This window comes from Pan paniscus, chromosome 3, assembly GCF_029289425.2.
Source record: "Pan paniscus chromosome 3, NHGRI_mPanPan1-v2.0_pri, whole genome shotgun sequence".
NCBI lineage: Eukaryota > Metazoa > Chordata > Mammalia > Primates > Hominidae > Pan > Pan paniscus.
In genome coordinates this window covers 153,752,355-153,778,309 of record NC_073252.2, presented here as the reverse complement: position 1 = coordinate 153,778,309, position 25,955 = coordinate 153,752,355, and the positions used below count along the sequence as shown (strand labels likewise).

The 25,955-nt window shown below is 34.3% G+C and overlaps 1 protein-coding gene and 1 long non-coding RNA gene across 2 annotated transcripts in view; one reads left to right on the top strand and one right to left on the bottom strand.

The window, feature by feature from the left end:
* The first annotated feature begins 101 nt into the window (after positions 1 to 101).
* Positions 102 to 25,955, top strand: part of ASIC5 (acid sensing ion channel subunit family member 5) — a 36,366-nt gene continuing 10,512 nt past the window's right edge. Inside the window, exons 1-6 of the mRNA XM_003822561.6 lie at positions 102 to 192; positions 2,624 to 2,930; positions 12,048 to 12,285; positions 14,004 to 14,129; positions 22,473 to 22,622; positions 23,949 to 24,096. Of these exons, the coding sequence (XP_003822609.2) occupies positions 153 to 192; positions 2,624 to 2,930; positions 12,048 to 12,285; positions 14,004 to 14,129; positions 22,473 to 22,622; positions 23,949 to 24,096 (1,009 nt within the window). The 5' untranslated portion in view covers positions 102 to 152. The remainder of the gene's footprint in view (positions 193 to 2,623; positions 2,931 to 12,047; positions 12,286 to 14,003; positions 14,130 to 22,472; positions 22,623 to 23,948; positions 24,097 to 25,955) is intronic.
* Positions 175 to 11,624, bottom strand: LOC117980095 (uncharacterized). The gene is made up of 4 exons (XR_004671237.3): positions 11,498 to 11,624; positions 11,036 to 11,064; positions 7,482 to 7,532; positions 175 to 1,869 (listed from the first exon to the last, which is right to left on the bottom strand). It is a non-coding gene; the product is annotated as an uncharacterized LOC117980095 (long non-coding RNA).

Sequence of the window (25,955 nt, the reverse complement as noted above, 5' to 3'; positions counted from 1 at the left end):
TTTATGAGGCAAAACATAGCAACACAAACATTTAAATTGCTTCCATGTTTTACAACCTCAACTGCTGTATTTTATATAAAGGCCACAAAATGAATACTGTTATTGATGAAAATTGGGTTACCCTGAGGACTCTTGCTTAACTGAAATCACAAATGGAGCAGACAGAAAAATCAAAAGTATATGCTGAGAACGGTGAGTAAAGAGTGAACTCCTCAGAGCAGTAATAGTTTTCATTTCTAGAGGCCAGAAGTAAGAAAAGAGAGATTTTTTTTCTTCATTTGTGAAATTTGATTTCCAATGTTACTTGAACACAATACAAGTAATATAAGTTTTAAAAATGAATAGTTTTACTTAGAAAAAAAGTTATTTGTATGAGGGACTCAAAAATAGTTTTAAAATATTACTATATGCCAGAATCTGATTTTGTTTCTTTGTTTTGTTTTATTTCTTTTGGTTTCTATTTATCCTGGGCCTGCAGGTTTTATTTTTTAAATGTAACAAAGCCAATTTGATGTTCCTCAAAATGCTTCTATGTTGATCAGCACTCAATGCAAGGTCTAGTTGTCATAATGACACTGTATATACTTCAGTCAGGAGAGTAAGAAGTTTCTGCTTTGCAAACTAGTGGGCCATTTATTCAACCAATTTTAATCTTCCTGACAGTCATACATTTACCTAAAACAATAATAAAAAAACTCTATTAAAACACTAGAAAATAGTTGGTATTACTCCAGAACGGCCAAACCAATTGTCAAGGATTAGTTGTATATTAAATGGGTTGATTTTTGACAGGCAAACTTGAAAGTTAAATGTTTTGGGGTAATGCTTGCAACTAGCCACACTTTGCTTGTCAGTAACTAGTTACTACATTAGTCTTCCCCTTCTAATAGTTTTGATCCCTATTGTAGGAATGGTACAAGTTATCCAGACACTGAGTTGTTCTTTTATCAGAGTAAATTCTTCACATATGTTTGCAAGTCATGACTAAAGAATACACATAAGAGCATATTTAAATATATTTTGCTAATTAGTAACAATAACTTTTTTCTTGTTTCTGATTTTTCTCTGGGATTATGCCAGTTACTTGATACATGTTCATTAATTTTATACTAAAAACAACATTAATAACGGTGCTATTCTAAGATTTTAGTCCAACTTCAAGCTAATCATATTAATACAAGCTATCCTGCTTAGTGAATAATAATCATAATATAATTTGTAAAATAATAATAATATAATTTGTAAGTGAATGAAATGGACTCCCTTAGAAAATGTTAATAGACACCTTTTTATAGCATATGTCCTATAACTGAATAAAAAGCTTAGCTAATTGATTGGTTATTTATGTTGTATTAAATAATGATTTAATAATAAATGAAGCTTGAAATGTCTTGTAAGTAAATTAATGCTGGATAGTTGAATACCTATATTCCAAAAGTATTATTTTGGCAAAGGATATAAAAGTTAATTCACTTAATTATGAACATATATAAAGCCATTAAGAACTAATTTTTTAAGATACTTTTAAAGCTTTTTAAAATTCCTGAATATTTTACTATTTACCACATCACCACTACATTAGCAGAATAATAAAAATAGCTAATACCCTTGAGTACTTATTATGATCTAGATAATGTGCTAAGCTCTCTCCAGGTATTATCAACAAATTTAATACAACAAATTCATAAGGCAGATACCATTGCTGCCATTTGACAGAAAAGGTATAAGACTAAGAAACTTGGCTAAAGTTGTGCAGGTTGTAAGAGGCGAGGAATGGACCAGAAGCCTGATCTTCCATTGTGAAGCCCATCTCATGCTCTTAACTATATTGAACCTTTCCCTCCACAAAGGGGTTCATTGCCTCTTCTCCTATGAACAAATGGAAAGAAATTTAACCAAAATAAAATTGTCAACATATCATATATTGCCAAAAAAATTTAGTGTTACCTTCCCTGGTTCTTACCAATAAATATCAATAAATATTATTGATTGATTCCTGACAGACTTGAAATGATGAATTAATTCCATGAAGAGGTAGAAAATAGCTTACTTAACTAATACTACAACTGAACACTGAACATTCTGACTAAACAACCAACAAAATATAAAATAGCTGTACATTAAAGTATACGAGAATGAAAGTTACATTTACCATAAATTATACCACCATAGGACAAACATTAGTTAAGAACAGATTACTTTTAGCCATACTTAGGACTGTCAGAGGAATCAGCCTCATTTTGTTCATGACTTCTAAAGGACTTTCAGAGAGAAAGAGCATTTTAAAAATAAGAGTTAATATTTAAAGTTTATGAGTTGTTGTAACCAACTTGGTTTTAAAGCTGGAAGTCACTTATTAATACCATACCACTAATACATTTACATTAATAATAGCCATTCTATGAATAGCATTAGCATCTTCTCAATAAACCCATGTAGCCAACACTTACACTTCTTGATTCCTGAATAAATCATGCAACAAAAGATGAATTTTTAGTTTCTATGAATTACAAGTAAAAAGAGTCACCTCTTTAAATTATGTGAGTTGTGTTTTTTTACAGATAGCATTAAGGTTTCCTAATTACTTTTTTTTGTTTAATCATTTTATGGGCAAAACCTTAAGGACTCTTAGAAAAGATAAAGCTTTGCCTTTCAAAGAAACCACTGCCATCTCCCACTGAGCGAAAGAAGTTTGACCATGACTTTGCCATCTCCACTTCCTTTCATGGGATACACAATATTGTTCAGAACCGGAGCAAAATTCGCAGGGTGCTCTGGTTGGTGGTGGTTCTGGGCTCAGTCTCACTTGTGACATGGCAGATCTACATTCGCTTGCTCAACTACTTCACATGGCCAACCACAACGTCCATTGAGGTTCAATATGTGGAAAAGATGGAGTTCCCAGCTGTGACATTTTGTAATTTGAACAGGTAAAAATTACTTTTTTAAAAATAATTAGTTCCTATAAATTTGCTAGTATAATCTTTCTTGGATGACTGACAAAGAGTTTTCTCATGTGGAAATTATCATATGTAAAACCACTGAATTAAATTGCACTTAAATTGCACTCAAAAGCACAAATTTAAGGGAGCAAAGAATTCATTAATTTCTTCTTTCACTTATTTTCCATCTTTTCTTCCTTCCTTCCACAATCATATTCTAGGTAACATACCAAATCCTATCATTAAATAGATGTAAAAGAGATGGGGGTTTCACTACACTGCCCAGACTAGTCTCAAACTCCTAGGCTGAAGCGATCCACCTGCCTCAGCCTCCCAAAGTGCTGAAATTATAGATGTGAGCCACTGTGCCCAGCCAGATGTAAAAGTCTTGATCCCTGCATGTTAGAAGTTCATTAATTAGCAGAAAAGAGAAACATCAATAGTCATAGTGCAATATGGTAATTGCAAAACAAAATAAAACAATGTGCAAGGGCTCTGAAATCCCACAGAACAGATTAATAGTCTCCATCTTGGGTGTTATGGAAATCTTGGTATTAAAAGATGATTACAGCGTTTTAAGTGGAGATGAAGAAGAAATGGAAGAGGGAACTACTTTGCAAACACATAACGATATAAAATGTTCTGGTGTACATATGATGAGCTACTTAATGTAGTAGAGGCAAGGCCAACTCCATGGGTCTGTGATCAGTGCGGCTGCAAAGAGCCCTGAGCTTAGAAAAGGGTTACACTTGATTCAATGCTCTACTGCCAGTGTCTTGAGTCCTTGACTGCAACTCATTCCAGAAACCTGCAGTCCATTGACTGTACACCAAATCTGCTAAGAGGAGGACAACTTTCCACCACTAGGCTTCCAGGCAATGCTTTGTAATTGCCTGTGGTGAAGCATGAAATACCATACATAGGATTTTTGCTGAGGAAGGGAGGGCTTCTTAAGACTCACCACTTAGCTATTAGGGAAGCCACTCAGTCTTCTTAGTGTTAATTTTCATATTTATAAAATGAGATAATATCATCTACTTCACATATTTGTTGTTACATTAGATAAGGTAATAAGTACTCCATTGTGTTTCATTCCTGGGGGACTTCTAGAACAGGTGCTCAATATATAATAGATGTTATAGCCTGTTTGTATGATTGTCAATATTTTGAGAACTCAAGATATGTATCAAGGGTCCTAACAAGTCAAAACAAATCAATCCTTTCCCCCCAAAAAATGATTTTCAATACTATTGCTTCATACTGTTTTAAGTAGCATGTGTTCTAACAAAAACAGAGATTGGTTGCAGTTATCCTTGACTGAAATAAAATGTAGATATTACTTCCAGAATGGCAAAGTGAGGAAGTCCATAAACTCTATCCCCTTCAAAACCAACCATAACTGGTGAAAAATATTTATCTTAAAAGGCAAACTTTTCTTTTAAAAAAGAAACATTTAAATAGTATCTCCTCAAATTCAAGTCTACTGGAACCTCAGAATGATCATATTTTAAAATTGGGTCATTACAAATATAATTACATAAGTTGAGGTTATACTGCACTAGGATGAGCCCTAAATCCAATGACTGAAGTTCTTATAAGGAGAAGAGAGAACACACAGAGATACAGCAGGGAAAATTCATGTGAAATAGAAGCAGAGATTGATAAGGTTTTGCCACAAGCCAAGGTATACTTAGGACAAAAGGCATAAGACATAGAGAAAACAAAAAGTAAAATGGCAGAGGCAAATCTAACTATATTACTAATGAAATTAAATTAGAATGGATTAGACAATCCAATTGAAAGGCAAAGGTTATCAGAATGGATTTTTTTAGAAAGATCCAGCTATATGTTGTGTGCAGGAGACACAATTTAGATTTGAAGATGCAAGTGGGTTAAAAGTAAAAGAATGGAAAAAGGTATGTCAACCTTCAGAAAGCTAGAGTAGATATCCTAATCTCAGACAACATAGACTTTAAAGTAATATATGTTACCTGATATAAAAAATTGTCATTTTATGTTGAATAAATGATCAATCTATCAGGAGATATAAGTGAACCTATATAGTTAGATTTTTCAATACTCCACTTTTAGTAATCAATAGAACAACTTGACAGAGAATAAACAAGGAAATAGAAGACATAGAAGACTTAAACATCCTTATAAACCTACTAGACTTTGCAAACATCCTTAGAACACTCTACTCAACAATAGCAAAATATGCATTCTTCTCATGTGCACCTGGCACATTCTCTTAGAATGGACCATATACAAGGCCATATACAAGGTAAAGTAGGTGGAAAATATTTTAAATTATTCAAATATGTTTATCAATCACAATAGAATAAAATTAGAGGTCAATAATCAAAATTAATTTGGGATATTCACAAATATGTAAATATTAAACAATGCACACCTAAATAACAAAGAAGTCAAAGAAGAAATCACAAAAAAAATTAGAAAATACTTTGAGATTAATGAAAATGAAGACACAACATACCAAACTTATGAGATGCAGCTAAAACAGTGCTTATAGGGAAAGTTGTAACTGTAAACAGCTAAATTAAAAAGAAAAAGAAGTCTAAAAATACTTAATAACCTATGATCTGAGTACTTTTATAATTTTTGGTATGGAAACTTAATCCATTTTGCATAGCTCAAATCTCAAATCAATGATTACAGCTTTTGTGTTAGATGACATTGAAAAAAAGATAATATATCCTAGCTCAGTTAGATATAAGTATCCAGACCAACAAAAGAAGATTTAATATTTTAGAGGCTATAATGATAGAACAGGAAAATTCTTAATTATAAGAAAATTATTCTTCCTTAGGGAACAAAAAATTAAGACAATATCAGTTTACAGGCATTGAAGGTATCTCCAGCTCCCAAAGTATAATTTTACAGAAAGATAATTTGGATTCCCACTTTAAACATTATACTCAGCATTGCTCAGCAAATTAATGACAGATCAGGAAAAGTACTCAAGCTATTTTCTAGTTCTCAGAGCCAATGATCTTCAAATATTTTAGTTAATGTGCTATATAAAAAATTTGAAAAACTGTGTATTTAACTTGCTTATGTCTATATTTTTAGCCATAACCCTAAGTATATTTATTTATTATTTTTAGGAGGTGAAAAATATTGTATTTTATATCAAATTATATTATCACAAACATAAGTATTATATATCATTATATTTATGAGATAAAATAGGATAAGGATTTACTGTAATAGGAATAAACATTTCATATATTTTCATGAAATTTTAACTGCTTTATTGACTAAAATACACCAGTAGAAATCATTTTAATTTTTATCTGTGGATTATATTCAAATAACCCAAAATGTGGAAGCCTTAACAAATAGTCTAGTTACATTTAAAATAACAACTTTCATTATTCTACTTAAGACTTTGTCAATTCAGTCTTAAGCAAGGGCCAAATACCCTGTGTCTAACGCAGAACTTCACCCTAGCTACAAATATGTGTATGACAAGCCAAGACAAGATTTTAGGAGCTTTGATTAATTTTTAAAGGAGTCTTCCCCTGAAGCAAAATACAATTTGTATGCCTATATTAGGAGCCCTGAGGTTGTTACACACCAGTATGCATTCTGTGTTAAGATTTGTGATGGGTGACAAGTTAACACTTTTCTATATATGGGAGAAGAACCATTGTAAAAAGAGGATGGGAACATTTATTTCCTTAAAATTCTCTGTGCAGGAGAACACTCAGACATATGCACATTCTAGTTTGAAGCCCATTGTTCTAAGTTGCATTTTCTCTAATTCTTTTGAAAAAAAAGTAAAGCTTAACACTGTAATTTAATTAGAGTTTACCAAGTTAGAAACTGGACAGGTCTGCTGATAGATCCCAATTTCTATACTTTTTTTGTTTAACCACCTTGTGAGTAGAAAATGGACACCTGAGATGAAGAAACTTTGCCAAGTGACTTTGGATTATTAGAAAGGGTTTACTTTTCACAATCGGTACCAGGACCCTATACCAAGTGTATGTCAGAGATCCCTTTTTAATACTTCCCTCCTCTATATGACAAAATTTTTTTGGTAATAGTCATGAAATCAAACAAATAATGAAAATGGCCTATATATTCATGTCAATAAAAATGTTAAAAAATAAAATAAACAATACAAAAATAAGAAAAAGTAATGCATTAATACTTTTTGGACACTGACATATTTTTGTTTTTTAAAGTTTTAAAAATCTGTTCCAGTTGTGAAAGTAAAATAAAATCTCAGGACCCCCAACTCACTATGCCAAAGGGAAAAGTTAAGCTTGGGAACTGCGTCACACACAACTGCTTCCCATTTTGTTCCTAAATAGATAACCGCAAAGATAGAAGGCACATACCTTCTCAGGGGCCCTCTATTACAATTTTCTCACAGAAAATCTCCTGCGGGCCCCAAGATCCTTACTGTAAAATGAAGTTGTACTGAATTTCACCCTGAGAATATAAATCAACAGCTTATCTTCACAGGTACAGGACAAATATAGAACTAGAAGTCATCCCTCTACTCACCTGAGGCAAATGTGTATTTGACTTCTTCCTCTGGTCTATGTTTACTTTATCCTATATAAAAATGAAGATTCACTGAGCACCAGACAAACACATAGTTGACTATTCTACTACCCACTCCTTTCACAGGTAAAATGTAAATTCAGTGAAATTGATCAAAGCTTCAAAAGAATGCAACGGCTTGCCTTTATTATCTACCCTCCCCTTTTAGTTCTTTCCTTTTTCCCCTACTGCCCATGCTTTCCGCTTTAAATATTGTGTCTCCAAACCCTCTTAGGAAAAAGCATGGATCACAGATATTTCTGTGATTTTGTTTCTTTTCCCCAGGTTCATCCTCAACCTTAGCAAAATAAACCTCTAAAATGATTGGGGCTCCCCTCAGACATTTTCTTTAGTTTTACACAGAAATGAATAATAGCATTGTATTTCCATTTTTTAGCCTCTTTATGAATATTTGTCAATGACTTCATCAAAATTAACTTTATCCATGTATTGATGTTCCATAGCACAGCCATATTAGTCTAGTTTTACTTGTAATTGATTAAAGAATACTTATTAATTTTAATTTTCAAAAGTTTCTTTCACATGAAGCAATGGTTATACAAACAGAAAGACAAACTCCTAAGAATACAATTGGCAGAAATTCATAAAAAGTCACATTTCACAAAAAATTCCAGAAATTGTAATACTGTTTGTGACTTGGTTCTTTGGTATCAATTCTAGTGCTTTTCAAATGTCTTTGTGTCTAAAATTTTCACTAAAATATCTTTATAACAAAATTCATCAAAAATTTATATTCATTTGGTAAAAACTTCAGAATTTTATTTTCTCCCACTAAAATCAGAAATAATAATTGGATGTAGTGACTACTGATGCTATTTGATCCATTGTTTATGAGTAACTCGTATACTGGGTCTTCATGTTTATAATCACTGTGATTCTTTGTTTATTTCAAATTTGTTTGATGCAAGAAAAAATTGCTCAAGCATTTTTAACCAAAGGTAAAATCATTGCTTCTCATACAAATATAAAGACACAACAAAGGTTTCATTAGTTAATTAAAGAATGGTAAGACATTAAAATTTGCTCAGAGAAGAATACAAAAGGCAGACATTGTTCCTCATTTTCCTTCTCCATAAAATTATCTGTAAAATGTACGAGAAATGGATCTGTTTTGGCAGGACTCAAATAAGGCCTGAGTCAGGCATCAACTTGGATTTTAGATGGAACTTACTCATTTGGGTCATATAACTTGGAGAAGTACATTTAGAACCATTGATATACATAAGAAAGACATATCTAATAACTGGTTAGCAGATGTTAAATTGTTTAAACAAATTAATATATTTTTGGTGTTATTTTCTTCTACTAGGCTCTTACCAGTTGTGTTAAATTAGAGTAAGGCAGATTCTAGCTAAGCAAGGTTTTTGAAAGGAAAACTTAGAAGAGTTTTGAAGTTAAATTTAAAATTAAAAATAAGCCAGACACAGTGGCTAGTGCCTATAATCCCAGCACTTTGGGAGGCCAAGGTAGGCAGATTGCTTGAGCTCAGGAGTTTGAGACCAGGCCAGGCAACATGGTAAAACTCTGTCTCTACAAAAAATACAAAAATTAGCTGGGCATGGTGGTGTACACCTGTAGTTCCAGCTATGTGGGGGGCTGAAGTGGGAGGATTGCTTGAGCCCAGAAGGTCAAGGCTGCAATGAACCATGTTTGTGCCTCTGCACTCCAACCTGGGCAACAAATTGAGACTCTGTCTCAAAAAATAAAATAAAATTGACAATAAACTCAGTGAAAAACACTTTTGTTTTATGCAAAACAATATTTCTCACAAAAAATTTTCTTCCTTGGCTTAGTATTGTTAGGCTTTATTTATTAAATTTAATTAATCTATATAAATTACTCTCATGGTCTCAAATATTATTAGTATAATTTAAAAAGCTTAAAAATATTTTAAGATGCCCTCCTATTTAACTTTTTTGTATATTGTATTCATTGCTCCCATATGTATAGTAATTCCTTTATTTCTCTGCATAATCATTTTGAATATAATCCAATGAATATATTCAGGGAATACTGGCTCTGACTGTGCAGGATTTCACAGTTGTAGGGTTTTGGAGCAGATTGTTGGGAACCTGTCTGTCACTGGGAGTTGGAAACCTGAAGTAGCTTGGAGGTCCATCTCTCAATATAGGGTTTACACTGTACTTCTGCCAAAATCTGTTCCTGATGTAAACTCTTAATTCCTTAATGATCCAAGAAATACTTTTGACCAAGAAATGCAAGGTTATTAGACGAACTGTAGTTAGACAGAATACCACCATGACAGATGACCAACAGTGCCTTGGAATCAGGAAGTCCGAGGAGGATATTTACAGAGTTTTAGGACCTGGGCTAGCTTTGCAAGGATCAGAGCCAGTTAAGCAAGCTACAATATTAGTTATTGACTATGAAAACAGTTTTTCATCTCTTAAAGAGTATGTAATGTTGGCTTGAGGTTGTTTCTCCATTTTTGTGTTTTGTGTATGCCCTACCTTGACTGAGAAAGGATTTAATATGGCTTGAATTTGAAAGAAAAATTATATGTATATATTGTGGGGGCCCCCTAAAGATAGGCTGAAAAATTAGTGACATGAGGCAGATTGATTAATAGAAGAAAAGGCTTACAATGATATTTAATGTGTATACACATGAGCCTTCAGAATAAAGCCCAACATCCCAACCCAGATACAAAGGCTTATTTATCATCTTGAGATTATAGAAAGAATGTGGGCTCAGAACATTACTGAAAGCAGGTTTTAACACCAAGACAGGTTATACAGGTTATAGTAGGGAGAAAGGAAGAGGCTTGACTAGCAAAGGTGACCTTGTTATATAGATGAAGGCTTCTTCAGAGACAAGATGGCAAATGTTTATTTTTAGACTTTTAAAGGTGTCAGAATCTCAATCTCTCCTATACCTAGCAAATGCCTAGCAAGAGGAGGCCCGGCTGCATTAATGGACGTTTTCTACAGATGCAAATTTTCCACATAAAAGACAGCTTTGCAAGGCCACTTCCATTAGCTGACCCTGCAGCAGCCATTTCAAAATATGTCAAAAAATATCTTTTAGAGTAAATATTTTTATTTTCTTCTCTCTTTATATATATGTATATATATACACACACATATAGATATATATTTATATATTAAATAAGATAATATAATATAAAGCAAAATAGAAATAAAATCTGGGACACAAAGGAGGTTCAGGTATGACATACAAACCACATATACCATATACTTACCAAGAATGGAATATGCATTCCGTTCTATGCTTTTAGCAGTCAATTTAAAGAGAGAACATTTGTTCAGTTTCAAAATTTATAATATCTAAAATATGAAAGTCCTCATCATGTTTGTAAAGGAATGGAAGGCATGCAAATGAAGAACCATATGGAATGCAGAACAAAATTGCCCGGCAAGATAAGAGAATTAGAAAGTGATACTGTCGTTAAGTTAAGTAGATTACTTTTGCTTTGGTGGCCAGAATGAATCATTTATTTAATAAGTACTTACCTAACACTCACTATATTCCAGGCAGGTGTCTAAAAATTTTAAGAAAAACAATGTAATCATTAAAAGAACACTTTGAGGTAGGTTATACAGATTTTACAAGAGAGGAAACTTAAGTCAGAAGGAAATGAAAAAAAATTTGCTAAGTCATACCATCAAGTGGCTGTAACAATTAGAACCTAACTGGAGAAACAGAATCACCATGAATGACAGAATAAAGGGCTTTTTTTCTAGGGATTAAGCCCCACTTCGTTGCAGGAGCTGGTTAAGCAGTCTTTGTAAGTCTTTTCGCCTGTTCTTTGTGCTGGGGCTGAAGTAAGCAGGGCCAGCAGGAAGGGAAAATGGATATGAAGTCGGGGAAACAAATACAAGCTCAAAATGTAGGTCTCTTTTTCACTACCTCCAATCTTGATAGTGTGAATGACCTGCAGGATAGCTGTCATCTTTACCAGGTTGCGCTCTTACCTAACCCAGTATTTGAAGAAGCTGAAGGAAAAGGTCACAAAGGAGCTGGAGGAGCTGTGGTCCTGGCTGCTGCCCAATACCAGCAAGTTGAGTCAGCAGATGGATTGCAGTGTGGGTGAGCTACCACAGCTCCTGCACGACAGTGAAACTCACATATATACAAGAATGGGAATGCTGGGAAATGCAGTTCTAATTTAGCTAAGCTGACACAGGACAAGGCCACACACAGGAAATCTGGCTCCTAAATGCATTTTTAACAACTATATATTCCCACCTCTTCCTTTAAATTGAATCTTGAAGATCCATTAGGTGTCATCCAGATCAAGGTCTGGGGAATATTCTAGGTAAATGAAACTACATGTGCAAATACAAGATGAATTGCACAATGGGTCAAAGACTTCTTAGGCATCAAATTTTGCTTAAATGTCTTGCAAATAAGGGAGAGTGTGGGAGATAAGAAGAAGCTAATAGAATCTAGATGTTGGTATCTGTCTTCCAGATAATTATAAGTTTTCATTATTCTAACTATTGCCTTCATTCTTGCTAATAGGTTCCAAACAGATGCTGTAGCCAAATTTGGTGTTATTTTTTTCTTATGGCACATTGTATCCAAAGTCCTCCATCTTCAAGAAATTACTGCCAATTCCACTGGCTCTAGAGAGGCTACTGATTTTGCTGCAAGTCACCAAAACTTCAGCATTGCGGAATTTATCAGGAACAAAGGTTTTTATCTCAACAATAGCACTTTGTTGGACTGTGAGTTTTTTGGAAAGCCATGTAGCCCAAAGGTAACGATTTTCTATTCTTCAAATATAATCAAAGTAATAAGTTCCGTTACTGCACTGTTTCACATTGAGCTCCCACGGCATTTACTCCCATGGTGAATCAATCCAAATTTGCTTACAGATTCTATTTCATTAGCTCAGCCTTATGATATCAGGGGTATGGAATACACATGAGACAAATTTCCTCTTTCAAGCAGTTAGATAAGGAAAGATAGAAAAGAGAAAACTTGATTGCCTTTCTTGTAATATAGTCCTTCCAAAAGAAAAACAATTTAACACAAGAGGATATTTTAATTTTTTTCATTCATCAACAAACAACCTATTCCAACATAGTATTTTTATAATCACCAAATATCCATCACTCTGCTTATATGCTTATGGTATTGCATTAGAGACTATAGAAAATAAGAGGATCCCAGCATCCAACTATGAAAAATTTACATATTATTATTATATATTATATATAATAACTAGTATATATTATATATAATACATTCACTCATAACAAATACAAAACAAATACATAACAAATACAAAATCCTGTTATCATTGTTTATAAAATTAATCTACATTTAAGGTAAAGTACTAGATCTATCTGTAATCTATTAATAAAGAACTATACAGGCAATTTGATGCCATATTTCCCATATCAGCAATTCTGCAGCCTGTGCTGTTAGGGGAGCCTAAGTAAACACAAATTCTTGGTTCTTCAATACAATTTCTTATGTTTTTGGTAGGCCGCCTTAGCACACAGTAAGCAGAAAAAAATGCCTGAGAGACATTTCACAGAGGTGAGGTTCTGGCCTAAACTCTTAACTTGGAAAGTAAGCTTTCTTATGCTGTTTTTATTCACCAACATGTTTAACTTACCACCAAAAAATTTCGTGTTAGAGAAATTTTTCAGTTGCATATTACAGAAACCCATTTCTGTTCTAGTAAACTGAAGACTAAAAGTAATGAATTGGCTTAATTAAGCGGGAACTCCAACAGTAGGTCTGGCTTCAAAAAATGCTGAACCAACGGACTCCAAGACTGTCTTTAAGATTCTGACTTTGTTTCCATCTCATAATTTTGGTTGGCTTCTTTCTGTATCAGTTCTCCCCACACCTCACCAAAATGGCTGCTGACTCCCCCTAGACTCATTATCAGAGTTTAGCACTCCAGTATCCACTTAATAATCTCACCAAAGACTCTGATTAGCTCCGCTTGGGACACATATCAATTCTTGAACCAACCACTGAGGCAAGAAGGTGAGGTTTAAGCTTGGCCCAGCTTGTGTCCCACGCACACCTCTGTAGTGGTTGGAAAAGGAGTGTAAAAGGAGGGTAAAAGGGTCATGTGATTGACTGCCACACTGTGACCATACAGGTTACATTAGGCATAGCTCCTCCAAGAAAGGATGCTGAAGTAGTGCTCCACAGATAAAAACATGTTTCCATACATCTTCAGGAAAACATTAAACAAGTAATTTTTTTAAATGTTTTAAATACATGCTTAATTTTATATGAAAATGTCTCCTTTAAATAATCACATGCAAATTGACGAATGCATATTACCAAAAAAAAAAACTATCACTGAATACACATATAAATCAGACTATTCTCTCTGATATTTCTGCAGTCTTGTTAGGTATTTGTGCTTTAAAAAAAGGTTATAGCAAACTTGAGAAGTGACAAAAATATCAAATTGATGGGTTTTTTTGGTTCATTTACATATTGGAGGATTTTGCACATGTCTTCACTGAATATGGAAATTGTTTTACTTTTAATCATGGTGAAACTCTCCAAGCAAAGAGAAAAGTGAGTGTCTCTGGAAGAGGTTTGAGCTTGCTCTTCAATGTGAATCAGGTACTGAATTTTCTCCAGGTTCAAGACAAACGAGAATGTGTGGGGGTTTCAAAAACTTGATCAGACTATTAGGCCATATCAGATAGTTCCCACACATTGGATATTATTTCAGTTTTTGTTAATTTAGTCTAGACTCCTATGGATTTTATATAACTACTGGCTTAGAAATTAAACAGGCAAAATTTTGAGGCATAAACTGGAGATTTTTAGCTATCCTACTGACTTAAATTATTGACTCCAGGGAATGTTCATGCCACAAAATAAGAAAACCCAGAGATTCTAAGTTGCAATGTATGTAGCTATTTTAAGAGAACTCTTTGCATTGAACAATAATTTTAGAAATACGTTTATGTAAATATCACATGTTTTAGAAAGAAACTCTACATACACATTTGACAAACTATAGAATGTATATCTGGAAAAGTGATGGAAAACATAATGGTTATATAAAGAATATTATATAAATAGATTTTGTCCAAGCCCAGCTTTTGGAAAGCTGAAATTGACCTAATAAGTTCTAAGTGTTTAGTCCTGGGAGGCAGATGTTCAAACACCTAAGAAATGCAGTGGTGTTTTCTTCAAGGGTTCCTAGTATAGCTCCCACCCAAGATTAGTTAATTCTGACCTTTTGTTTAAATAACTACTTCTAGTATTACACATTTTAAGGCATTCTACTTTATTATTATGGTTTTATAAAAGAGGATTGTAAAATGCTGATGGATTAAGTATCCAAAATCATACAATTAATGACAAAGATGAAAAATAAAATTGATGTTCCTGCATTCACCTCCCAATCCAAGTGAATCATGCCATTGGCTACTTTTAAAGAATTTCCAGTAATGTACTCTTCATAGCTTCCTTTTGTATCCCATTCAAGATATTTTTCTTTATGTCCAAACATAACACTGCAAACTTTAATGCATGTACCTACATATACTTGTAATGTATTTGATTAATACTTTCGAGTCATTCAAACATTAGCCCTATGGTCAGTTCAAACATTATATTATCAGTTTTTACAAACTAGAATTTTCCAAATATTTTTAGAATGCAATGAACATCTACAAATTCAATGCAATGTTCCACAGGTAAATAACATTGAGATACTTCTCCAGACTAGACAGTTAAGTGTTTCTTAGAGGGTTACAAAAGGGCCAGGAGAAATAGAGTTTTGAATTACAAATAGAATATTTAGTATGTTTGTTAAATGTAATTACATAGGCAGTTGATCCATTCGTAGGCGATATTCTTTATATTTATATTCTTAAGCCTGTGCCTTCTTCTTATAGCCTAAAATTACAACTAATGACAGTCACCAGAAGTTTACTCTTAAATTTCTTCATCTGACAGAAGATTTATTAAAAAGAACATTAGTGTTAAAGAAATAGTGTAAATCTTCACTCTTATGGGAAAATGAATTTGAATTTTACATAAGGGCAGGGATTTTAATTGCAAAATGAAGAGGGCCAAATGATTTTCTAAGCAAATGAGTCAAAGAAAACAGCCAAGAGGGAAGCAACTAAAAGGCAACTAGGTGAAGAGAAGGCCAGAGGGAACAAGATCATTAACAGTAATTGTAAATACTTACCTGCACCTATCTAAGATGAAATGTGATCCATGGAAAACTATAGAGGTCTTGAGCAATGATTGTCAATTGAGAAAAACGGTGAGACAAGTCTCAATCATTTTAGAAAGTTTATTTGCCAAAGTTAAGAACAGGCACCCATGACACAGCCTCAGGAAGTCCTGAGGTAGTCCAGGGTAGTCAGGGCACAACTTGGTTTTATACATTTTAGGAAGACATGAGACATCAATTAATATATCTAAGACATACATTGGTTTTATCCAGAAAGGTGGGGACAACTTGAAGCAGGGAGGAGGCTTCAAGGTCATAGGTAGGTGAGAGACAAATGGTTGCATTTTTTTTTGAGTTTCTGATTGGCCTTTCCAAAGGAGGCAATCAGAATAGGCATTCATCTCAGTGAGCAAAGGAATAACTTTAAATAGAATGGGAGGCAGCTCCCAGTTTGACAGGGCCCAAGATAATTTCCTTTCCCATTCCCCTGCTCCCTTTAAAAAAAAAATCTTTAGGAGAAAGCATTTTAGGAGAATATGAGTCTCTGGTCTCAGTTTTCATCTGATTTCTCGTGGTTAGGATGGTTTATTACTAGATGGGTAGGTCCCAAAAGCTTATTTTTAGCAGATTGCAAAGTCTCATGTTCTATGAAGAGAAAATAGGGGGAGGAAGGGAGAAAAACAACAGCAAACAAAAGAACAATCCTGGAAAAATTCATATAGGCCACGTTACTTTGAAGTCCATACATCAGTAGGCAGGTATGAAAAGTGGCTTATGTATGTAAATAGGCTGCAGTTACTTTCTTATAAAGTTTAAATTGACTGGCTTCAGTTTGCCGGACTTTAAGAAAGCACAGCTTAGTTTTCAGTGACTCCAAATTAGGAAATATGGGGAAAAAAAAGAAAAAAATTGAAAACATTATTTTGAAGGCTTGTAGCCAAGAAAAAATAGAATTTGGTCCAAACTGTAGAAAATAATAAAAATTGAAAAACACTGGGCAAGACTAGAATCTAACAACAGGTGTACCCTAGTTTTGGAAACATAATTTTTCTCTCTTCTCTAATCCTAACTAAAGGATTAATTAGGACATAAAATTTCCCATTTTTGCTAAAGACAAATCATGTTAGGACTAGTTTGCTTTATTTTACTTTGCCAAATTATTTGTATACAGTGCACCAAGAATAGTTATTTTTTACATAGGCTTTTAAATTGCCTTTGGTGGAACTTTGTTCCATAGAAGGAATCTCAGATAAGACTTTTTAAAAGCCGAGCCCAGCCATAGATTTGTGCCATCAAGTACTTATGAGTTGGGTGAATCTCCTTGCCACTCGAGGTTCCGAGATAAACTTGGAGCTTCTGGGCCTGTCAGAAAGTGACATTCTTTACTTACCACAGGTCAGAAACCCTGTACAGGGACTCTGTACACAAAATATGAGGTCAGTTTTTCCAAGGACATTATTTGTTTCATAAGCCAAGTTTGATTCCTTAAAGGAAAGCACACCATTCCAGTAAAAGCCTTGGTAAAATAATCAGTTTCTCCAATTGTGTCCTGTTACAAGTGAAAACAGATTCTTATTGCACTTATGCAAATAACTGTATTGCCACAAGTTAAGAATACCCACAAATAGTTTCCAAATTCTGGAGAAATCAGGCAGACAGAATAAAGTATGCTCCACGTTTTGTTCATAGGAGTATTCTAAATTGTAGCTCAAAATAAAAGTTTTAAGACTCTGAAAAACAAAACAAAGGATCAGCAAACATTTTAAGTAAAAAGTAAAAAAGATTATTTGAGTCCATGCAGTTAATTCCTGTTCTGTTTAATACTCATGAACATTTTAGCTCTCCATGAGTCCTGAAAGTTTTTCCTCTTTTCTGATGTTACAATCTCCAAAATTATCAGAAACCTGCATTTAAGGGCACCTGTTAGAGTTTTGTAGCTGATTATAAAAACACCTTCTAAAGAGGATCAAAACATGAGCACAATTGTCCTTGGATGAAAAAAGGTTTTAGGGCAGACATAGTCAAAGACACAATTGAGAAGGAAATTTGTTACCTCAGTGGTACACAATAATTTTAACATAACAATTATTATTATTATTGATAATGTACACTAAGTCATATCAGAATTACAGGCCTTTCCATTAATTCTGGAACACTTACCAATAACATTTACATAAATACAGCCCAAATAAAACCAAACACCATTTCATATTTGACAATGCTTCCTGTATAATTTTATACCAAGTAAGCCAAATTATGTCATTTTTGGACTTTAGGGAAACTAATATCTTAAAGGATTAATTAGGTCAGAAAAAGACATAATTTGTAATTTGATTTTAGAAAGATCTTCAAATATCAAAGGTGTAAAATACTTGATATTATGAAATAGGATTACAGGTTATTGTAAAGTCATTCATTTAACCAAAGTGATAACTCAAGGATTTTTTTTTAAAAAAAGAAAAAAACTTCATTCTTTGAGAGAGGAGACTTAATTTTCCAAATAAGAATCCCTAATAAAAACAGCATGAAGCCAATTAAATTTGTTTTCCAAAATTTTGTAAACAATCTATAAAATTTAATCTTGCCCATAAAATATAACTTCCATAAGCCTTTTATAACCTTTATGATCTTTATTAAGGAGTTAGTTAATGCTTCAAGAAAACCTTGTTAATGTGACACAGGAGTCCATATGCTGGTCTTGCATCATTGTGCCTTTGACAGTCATGATTAATTTATAGAGAAACTGAACTTATTTTGTCTTTTAATATCACCCATTGCAATCTCACATGCCCACCTCTTCCTCAATAGTCCCTAGGCCTCGAGGAGTTGAATGGCTTTAATTTCTGGCCCCACATCTCAAAAATGCATTTTATTCATTTATTTATTTTTTTTACTGAGACAGAGTCTCACTCTGTCACCTAAGCTGGAGTGCAGTGATATGATCTTGGCTCACTGCAACTTCCGCTGACTGGGTTCAAGTGATTCTCATACCTCAGCCTCCCAAGTAGCTGGGACTACAGGCATGCGCCACCATGCCCAGCTGATTTTTTTGTATTTTTAGTAGAGATGGGGTTTCACCATATTGGCCAGGCTGGTCTGGAACTCCTGACCTCAGGTGATCCAACTGCTCAGCCTCCCAAAATGCTGGGATTACAGGTGTGAATTCCTGTGCCTGGCCAGGAATGCATTTTATTTTTATTGGAATCTGCTATGGGGCCTGAAGATGAGGCTTTAATTGCTGTTAGTGTTTAAGATTTAGTAGGACTTGGTATCCTTTTTAGACCCTGGAGTCAAAGCCCTGTAACTTAATGTCACAAGGACTTTAAAAGCACATACAGGAAGATACATGGATGTAATAACCTTAATTTGAAAACAAAAATTTTTATCTCAGTTTTTTTCCTAAGCAAACCAACACAATAATAATGTGACAACTTGATCATATTAAAGTTTTTGGTTTTTTAAAAAATAAATCCTTATTGTGACTTACACTGACTATTAATGACATGCTTGAACTTTCTGGTTTGACCTGAACACTTCTCCTTTCTTAAACCACCAGTCATTTTATTTTAGGACTAAATTTACCATATTATTTCTCTTTAAGCTGTCTTACCACAAAAAAACCTCCTTATTTTTATAACTTTCTTTACATCTCTTTTTGTTTCCTTGTTCTTCTTACCTTGTTTTATACATAACCTTTAGATAAGCTTTGAATTAGACAAAATTTGTTTATGTTTTTTTAAAAACGACACACTTTTTTTAGCAAGAATGTTTTTCTATATTTATTGGAAAATACCCACATAATGAAATATCTATTATTTAACTGAATATAACTTTATATTCTAAGTTATGACATGTTTGTCTACAAGTATTTATCCCTTACCTAACTATTTTATTTTAATTGTTCACCTAGATTATTTAGGAAAACTGCGATAGTCATGATTTAAAGTTATGAAACTGCCATTGCAAAAATAAAACTGAGGCAGTGAAAAAGATACGACCTAATTGACTCCATCTTGCTTCTAACCTCCAAGCTGTCCTTGTTCATTCCTGGACTTTGGGAGGAACTGAGTTTATAGTTTAGGTTTGAAACAAAGACAATAGCAGTCCTTTCCCAAACAAACCTCCTTACTGCCTGTGGACTAGGCTGCCTAAAGCCACAAAAAATTATGGTAATTTTGAAAATTTAAGATGCAGCTATTTTCATTAAACCAATATCAATGTCTTATTTATTAAAAACTACACAAGTAATGATCATTCTCTTTGGGGCTGGGTTTACAGTTTTGTAATCTCTATGCCAAATTTTGACATTTTATAGTGTTTAGCAGGGATAAGTTGAAATAGCCTGATTAATAAACATAAACAAAAAAAGTATGCTGGCAATTCTTAAGACATTTCTGATATTACTTTACTAGTAATTTTAAAGCTAGCTTTTTTATTAAAGATTTTACTTAAGTTACATAAACTTGAAAAAGAATTTGAACTGTCTTTTCTTTTTTCCTGATAAAATATATGATTTAAACACTTTTATTTTTCTTTAAGCCAATTAATTAGAGCCCTTTTATATATTTTCTGTAGTGAAATATTGTATATATGACATATAAATACATAGACATATTAGGTATGCCAATAAAGGTACATTTTATAGATTCATGAAGACCCTTTTATTATTTTTTTCCTATCTTAGACATTCAGATTCTTGATAACCTGTTTTACAACCCTAGGCAGTTATTAGCTAAATAGCCTTAAATTTGCTTATTATAGGAAACAACTCAGGTGAAAATAAAATAGCAAACTTTATATCATAAGGTACAGAGAGAAAAAGTCTGTTGGTGCTAGAGGGAGATGCTTTTATTTTTCTTTGAGCCAAATCTAACATAAAATTATAGAACTCTATCATAATATTGTATAAGGAGACCAATTTTATTTAGATAGGGACTACCTATATTTTAACTGGATCTCTAAGCTCTGGGCAGAGCTCACATTGAATCCTGGGTCTCCAAAAAACGGTAGAATTATTTTGAGGTTAGACCATGTGATGCTTTCAGAGTGCACTTAAATTTTTTTTTAACAAAGATATTTCTGAGTGTCTTAACTACACTCTTCCTTAAAAACCCAAGAGTAGCCTCTGTTGCAATAACTATTTTAGTCAAAAGATCAGGTGAAAACAGAATTCAGTCAACTGAAGGAAAAAAAAACTTTTGCTCAAAAAAAAGACAAAGTCTTAGGAGAGAAAAACAAAAAAACCCCACAAAAACCTGAAGGCCTTTTAAATACAAACATGCACACATGCACACATACACACACACATCTTGGATGTTAATCTTTTAATTAAGTTGACTTTGAACCACTGAGCTTCTTTAAAAAAATTCTTTTTAGACCTCATTACCATATTTCAGAAGTACAGCCATTGCTCTTTCAGTTTGGTCTGGCTGATAAAAAGGTGGCTTTGTTATGTAAATAAAGCCCCTTTAGTAGTCAAAATAAAAAATCTTTCCTTTCTTTTTCCTCTTGATTGCTGTTTTCTTTCCACTTCAGAGGCCTTGTTCCCCATAGTTTAGAGTTCCCCTTTGGATTTGACCAAGTTGGGACGTGTTGGACCCAAAATGTGCTGCTAGCAGACCTAGCTTTTCAGGGCTGTTACTCCTGAACAAGATTAGTCATCCTGTGTTGCAGCTACCTGGCACAGTGTGTTAGGTGCTCAAGATGCAGCAGGGGTTGGCTCCTAACATGCACCTGCCAGCTGAGATTAGACCCTACGTATGTTCTTCTGAGGGGGATACTTATTTAGAGCCACTGCACATTTTAGGGAGTGTTCCTCCCAGACACCCCCATGTGATTCTCAGTCACATGAGAATGTCCCAAAAGGCTTAGGGGAGCAAGGTGCTCTATTTCTTTGGAGTGGAAAATTCTATACTCATGAGCTAGAGGGTTTTGAGTTGGTCAAATCCAATGAGAGAAAAAAACAAAACACACACACACAAACCCCACAAGAGAGAAACAAACAACAAAACAGTTAAGCAAAACTAACAGTGATTACACAAATTATATGATTTCTGAGCGCTCTAAGTGTAAGCAGAAATTAGCATCAGCTGGTTGTTAATGCTAACTTTAGTTCTTTAAAAAGAATTTGCAAGAAAGAATCCCAAACCAGTTTTCTTACCTGGTGATGGGGCCCAAGCTGAAAACTGCTCTCTGCCGATGCAGAAGCAGGTAGGTTCACATTCCTTGGTGGAAGCAGTGGAAACTCCCACAACAAAAGGAGTTTTTGTTTGTTTGTTTGTTTTTTGTTTTTTAAATAGCGAATGAACCTCAGACCCCCAAATGAAAAACAATGGAAGATCAGGGATCCCTGGAGGAAAGAGTTCCTGGAGTTCAGCAATCGTCCTATTGGTTTGGGCTATAAGGTGCCCAAGCTGGTACCAAGCACTGATAGGCTAGCTACTGCAGGCCAGGTCACCTTCACTCAGGATCCCTTTGTGGTTACCAGACATCAATCAAGAAAAATGATGAGACAAGCCTCAATTATTTCAGGACTGTCCTGAGTAGACCCCACCTTGAAGGGACCCAAGATATTTTCCTTTCACCGATTCAACCACTAAAGTATGTCTTTAATTTTCATACACTTTAGACAAAAAGAGATAGAAATATAACATAAAATATTTAGGATTAGTCAAATGCTATCATGAGATGATAAAACTAAATCCTAAACTTGTATAGAACTGATATAGTCAATTTGAAATTTGGGCAAAAACATATTTTTGTTTCAGGAGGCATTCACTGATAACCCAGCCCTTGGTTTTGTTGATGCTGGGATCATCTTTGTTATCCATTCACCAAAGAAGGTGCCACAGTTTGATGGGTTAGGCTTGTTGTCACCTGTGGGAATGCACGCAAGGGTAACCATCCGCCAAGTGAAGGTAAATACTTGAGTCTGAGGAAATTAGGTGCGGTAGTGAATGCATCAAACACATAAGTAATGCTTTTCACTAGAAATTCCTTTCTCCCATGCCTGTAAAACACCATTAGAAATTCCAAAATTTCATTTCAGATTATTTTCCTTTATCTGAAGGTACATGATTAGTGGAAACAGAAACTATATAAGTGAAAGCTGGGAAGCCTATCAAATCCAAACTTTACATTTCATTAGAAATGGAAAGGGTCATTAAGTATAAAGAGGTATCTAAGTTGCTGAGCTATGATTCTTCAATGAGACTATCTGGGAAGGAGAAAATTAGTGGGAAAAGCAGGAATCTTGGAGTCAGGCTGGTCTGGTAGGTCTCTGTTTGCCAGCCACTTACTTGCTCGGTAACTTCTTTAATTAGCTTCCTGAATTTGCATCTCCTCTCTGCACAAATAGGGAAGGGGTAATATTTTTCTTTCATAGTAAGGAAGTTTAAGTGAAGTACCATAAAGAAAGCACTTACCATTGATAGACACAGGAGACAGCCAAGGGCCCCTGGTGAAACCCCACCTTCAAGCCTAAAACAGCCTGAAGGCTGAAAAACTGGACTGCTTGTCCCAGATGAAGGCTATCCTTTCCCACCTGATTCTTTCTGAAAAATGCCCACCTGCACATTGGGAGCAAGGGGTGGAGCCTTGGGAAGTTTGCACTGTTTGCCGTGGGGAGGAGCCTGGCCTCTCCTGTTCCTGTGGGGTGGTCTGAGATTCAATCTGTGAGGTGGGAAACCTACCAGCAGGACTCTCTCTCACTTAGCTGAGAGTCATTTTTCTTTTTTCCTTTGCACCCAATAAATTCCATTTTCCTCACCCTTCTATTTGTCCGCGAGCCTCATTTTTCCTGGTCATGTGACAAGAGCCCAGTTTTAGCTGAACTAAGGAGAAAGTTCTGCAACACCATGTTGCCTGGCACATAATAGTTGCTTATTAAAGGATCTTTTTAAAATGTGATTTTCTTCACTGTTTTGTAGGTGAGCTGATTACTACACTAATATAACATTTACATAAATGATATTTTTTCCTTATATGAGTTGATTTTTGGAATACTCAATGTGTCTGACTTTATTAATTCACATTTGGGATATATGTTTAAGGATCACTATTATACTTAGCTTCAGGGAATTTCAGGTCAATAAAGTAGGCAAAATAGACAAATGTAACCAATTTTGGTTTTGAAAATCAAAGAGCTCTGAGAGGAAAATAAAAATGTGTGCCAGCTTCTTGATGGAAAATAAGTGAATTGATGTAAACACATCTCCTGAACCCAGTATTTATCTTATCTTAAGACAGTTCATCAAGAATACCCTTGGGGAGAATGCAATCCTAACATCAAGCTGCAGAATTTTAGCAGCTACAGCACTTCCGGTTGCTTGAAGGAATGCAAAGCCCAGCACATAAAAAAGCAATGTGGATGTGTGCCTTTTCTTCTTCCTGGTAAATAAAGACCAACTGCCCCCTTACTTAACTAGACAGTTAAGTGTTTCTTAGAGGGTTACAAAAGGTCTGGGAGAAATAGAGTATTGAAATACAAATGGAATATTAAGTATTATTAAGTGTAATTACAGATGTTGCTGACCCATTCACAGAAAAATTATTATATTCTTAAGCCTGTTCCTTCTCTTTGCAGACTAAAATGACAACTAATGACAAAGTCACCAGAAGTTTAGTCCTAAATATCTTTGAATTTTATGTTTATATTTACTTAATTTGAAACATAGCACATCAACATATCACTAAATTGTTTTCCATTCTTCTGAAATTCTACACTGGAAAATTATCCATTTGCCAAGTACAACTTCGACTGACAAATTTTACATTATAAAATCATTGCAGATATTTCTGGAAGAGAAAATTGTGATATCAGTGTGGGGCCCCAATACTTACTCCCAAAGGCTAAAATTTGACGGTATCAAATATCTAAAACAGCACACCAAGATTTTCTTAATTTTGAAAGAAAAATTAGATCATGGATATGTCTTACCAAGCCTGAAGATTTCACTGTTGAAAAGCTATTTTCTTTGCGACTGTAAAATTAACTTCAGGCCTCCTTTTCATACAATTTGCAACTTTTCCAGAACCATGGGTGAGAGGCAAGCATTCAAGGAAGCAATGGAGCAGGGTGAATAAGAGCTGGATCTCAACCAGGCTGCTCATGTCGGCTCCACAATTTCTCCCCTAGGTGATCTTGAACAAGTGACATAACCTCTCTCCTCTGCTGTCAAATGGAGGAGGGGATAATAATCCCATCTTATAGGGTTGTTGTAAGAATGAAAGGGGTATGTAAGTGGTTCAAATAGTGCCTGGCACAGGATATAGTCTATGTAAATGTCAGATATTTTTATTCAGGTCTCTTACATCCCCCTCCCACAGCATATCTAGAAAGATATATTGTAACACAATCTACCTGCCAAAATATTGTAACTGCCCAACGGGCTCACCTTGCCTGCTGCCTAGACAGAACTGATTTATCAAGACAAAGGAATTGCAATAGAGAAAAACTAATTCATGCAGAGCCGGCTGTGCAGGAGATTGGAGTTTTATTATGACTCAAATCAGTCTCCCTGAGTATTCAGAGATAAGAGTTTTTAAGGATAATTTGGTGGGTAGGGGACCAGTGAACCAGTGAATCAGGGGTTCTGATTGGTGAGATCAGTGATGAAATCATGTGGAGTTGAAGCTGTCTTTTTGCGCTGAGTCAATTCCTGGGTAGGGGTCACAAAACCAGATGGGCCAGATTTTGATCTGGGTGGTGCCAGCTGATCATTGGAGGCAGGGTCTGCAACATATCTCAAGCACTGATCTTAGCTTTTACAATAGTAATGTTATCACTATAAGCAATTTGGGGAGGTTTAGAATCTTGCACTCTCCAGCTGCATGACCCCTAAACATAATTTCTAATCTTGTGGCTAATTTGTTAGCCCTACATAGGCAATCTAGTCCCCAGGCAGGAAGGGAGTTTGTTTTGGAAAAGGGCTGTTATTGTCTTTGTTTCAGAGCTAAACCATAAACTAAGTTCCTCCCAAAGTTAGTTCAGCTAACGCCCAAGAATGAACAAGGACAGCTTGGAGGTTAGAAACAAGATGGAGTCAATTAGGTCAAATCTCTTTCACTGTAATAATAAAAATAAAAAATATATAAAATATAAATATAAAATATGTATAAATATAAAATATATATAAAATATATATTATATTATATATACATATATATAATATAAAAAATAATAAAAGTAAAAAAGATATAAATTTTGCAAAAGTGGTTTCATTATTTTCCAGAGGTTTCCAGAATCATCA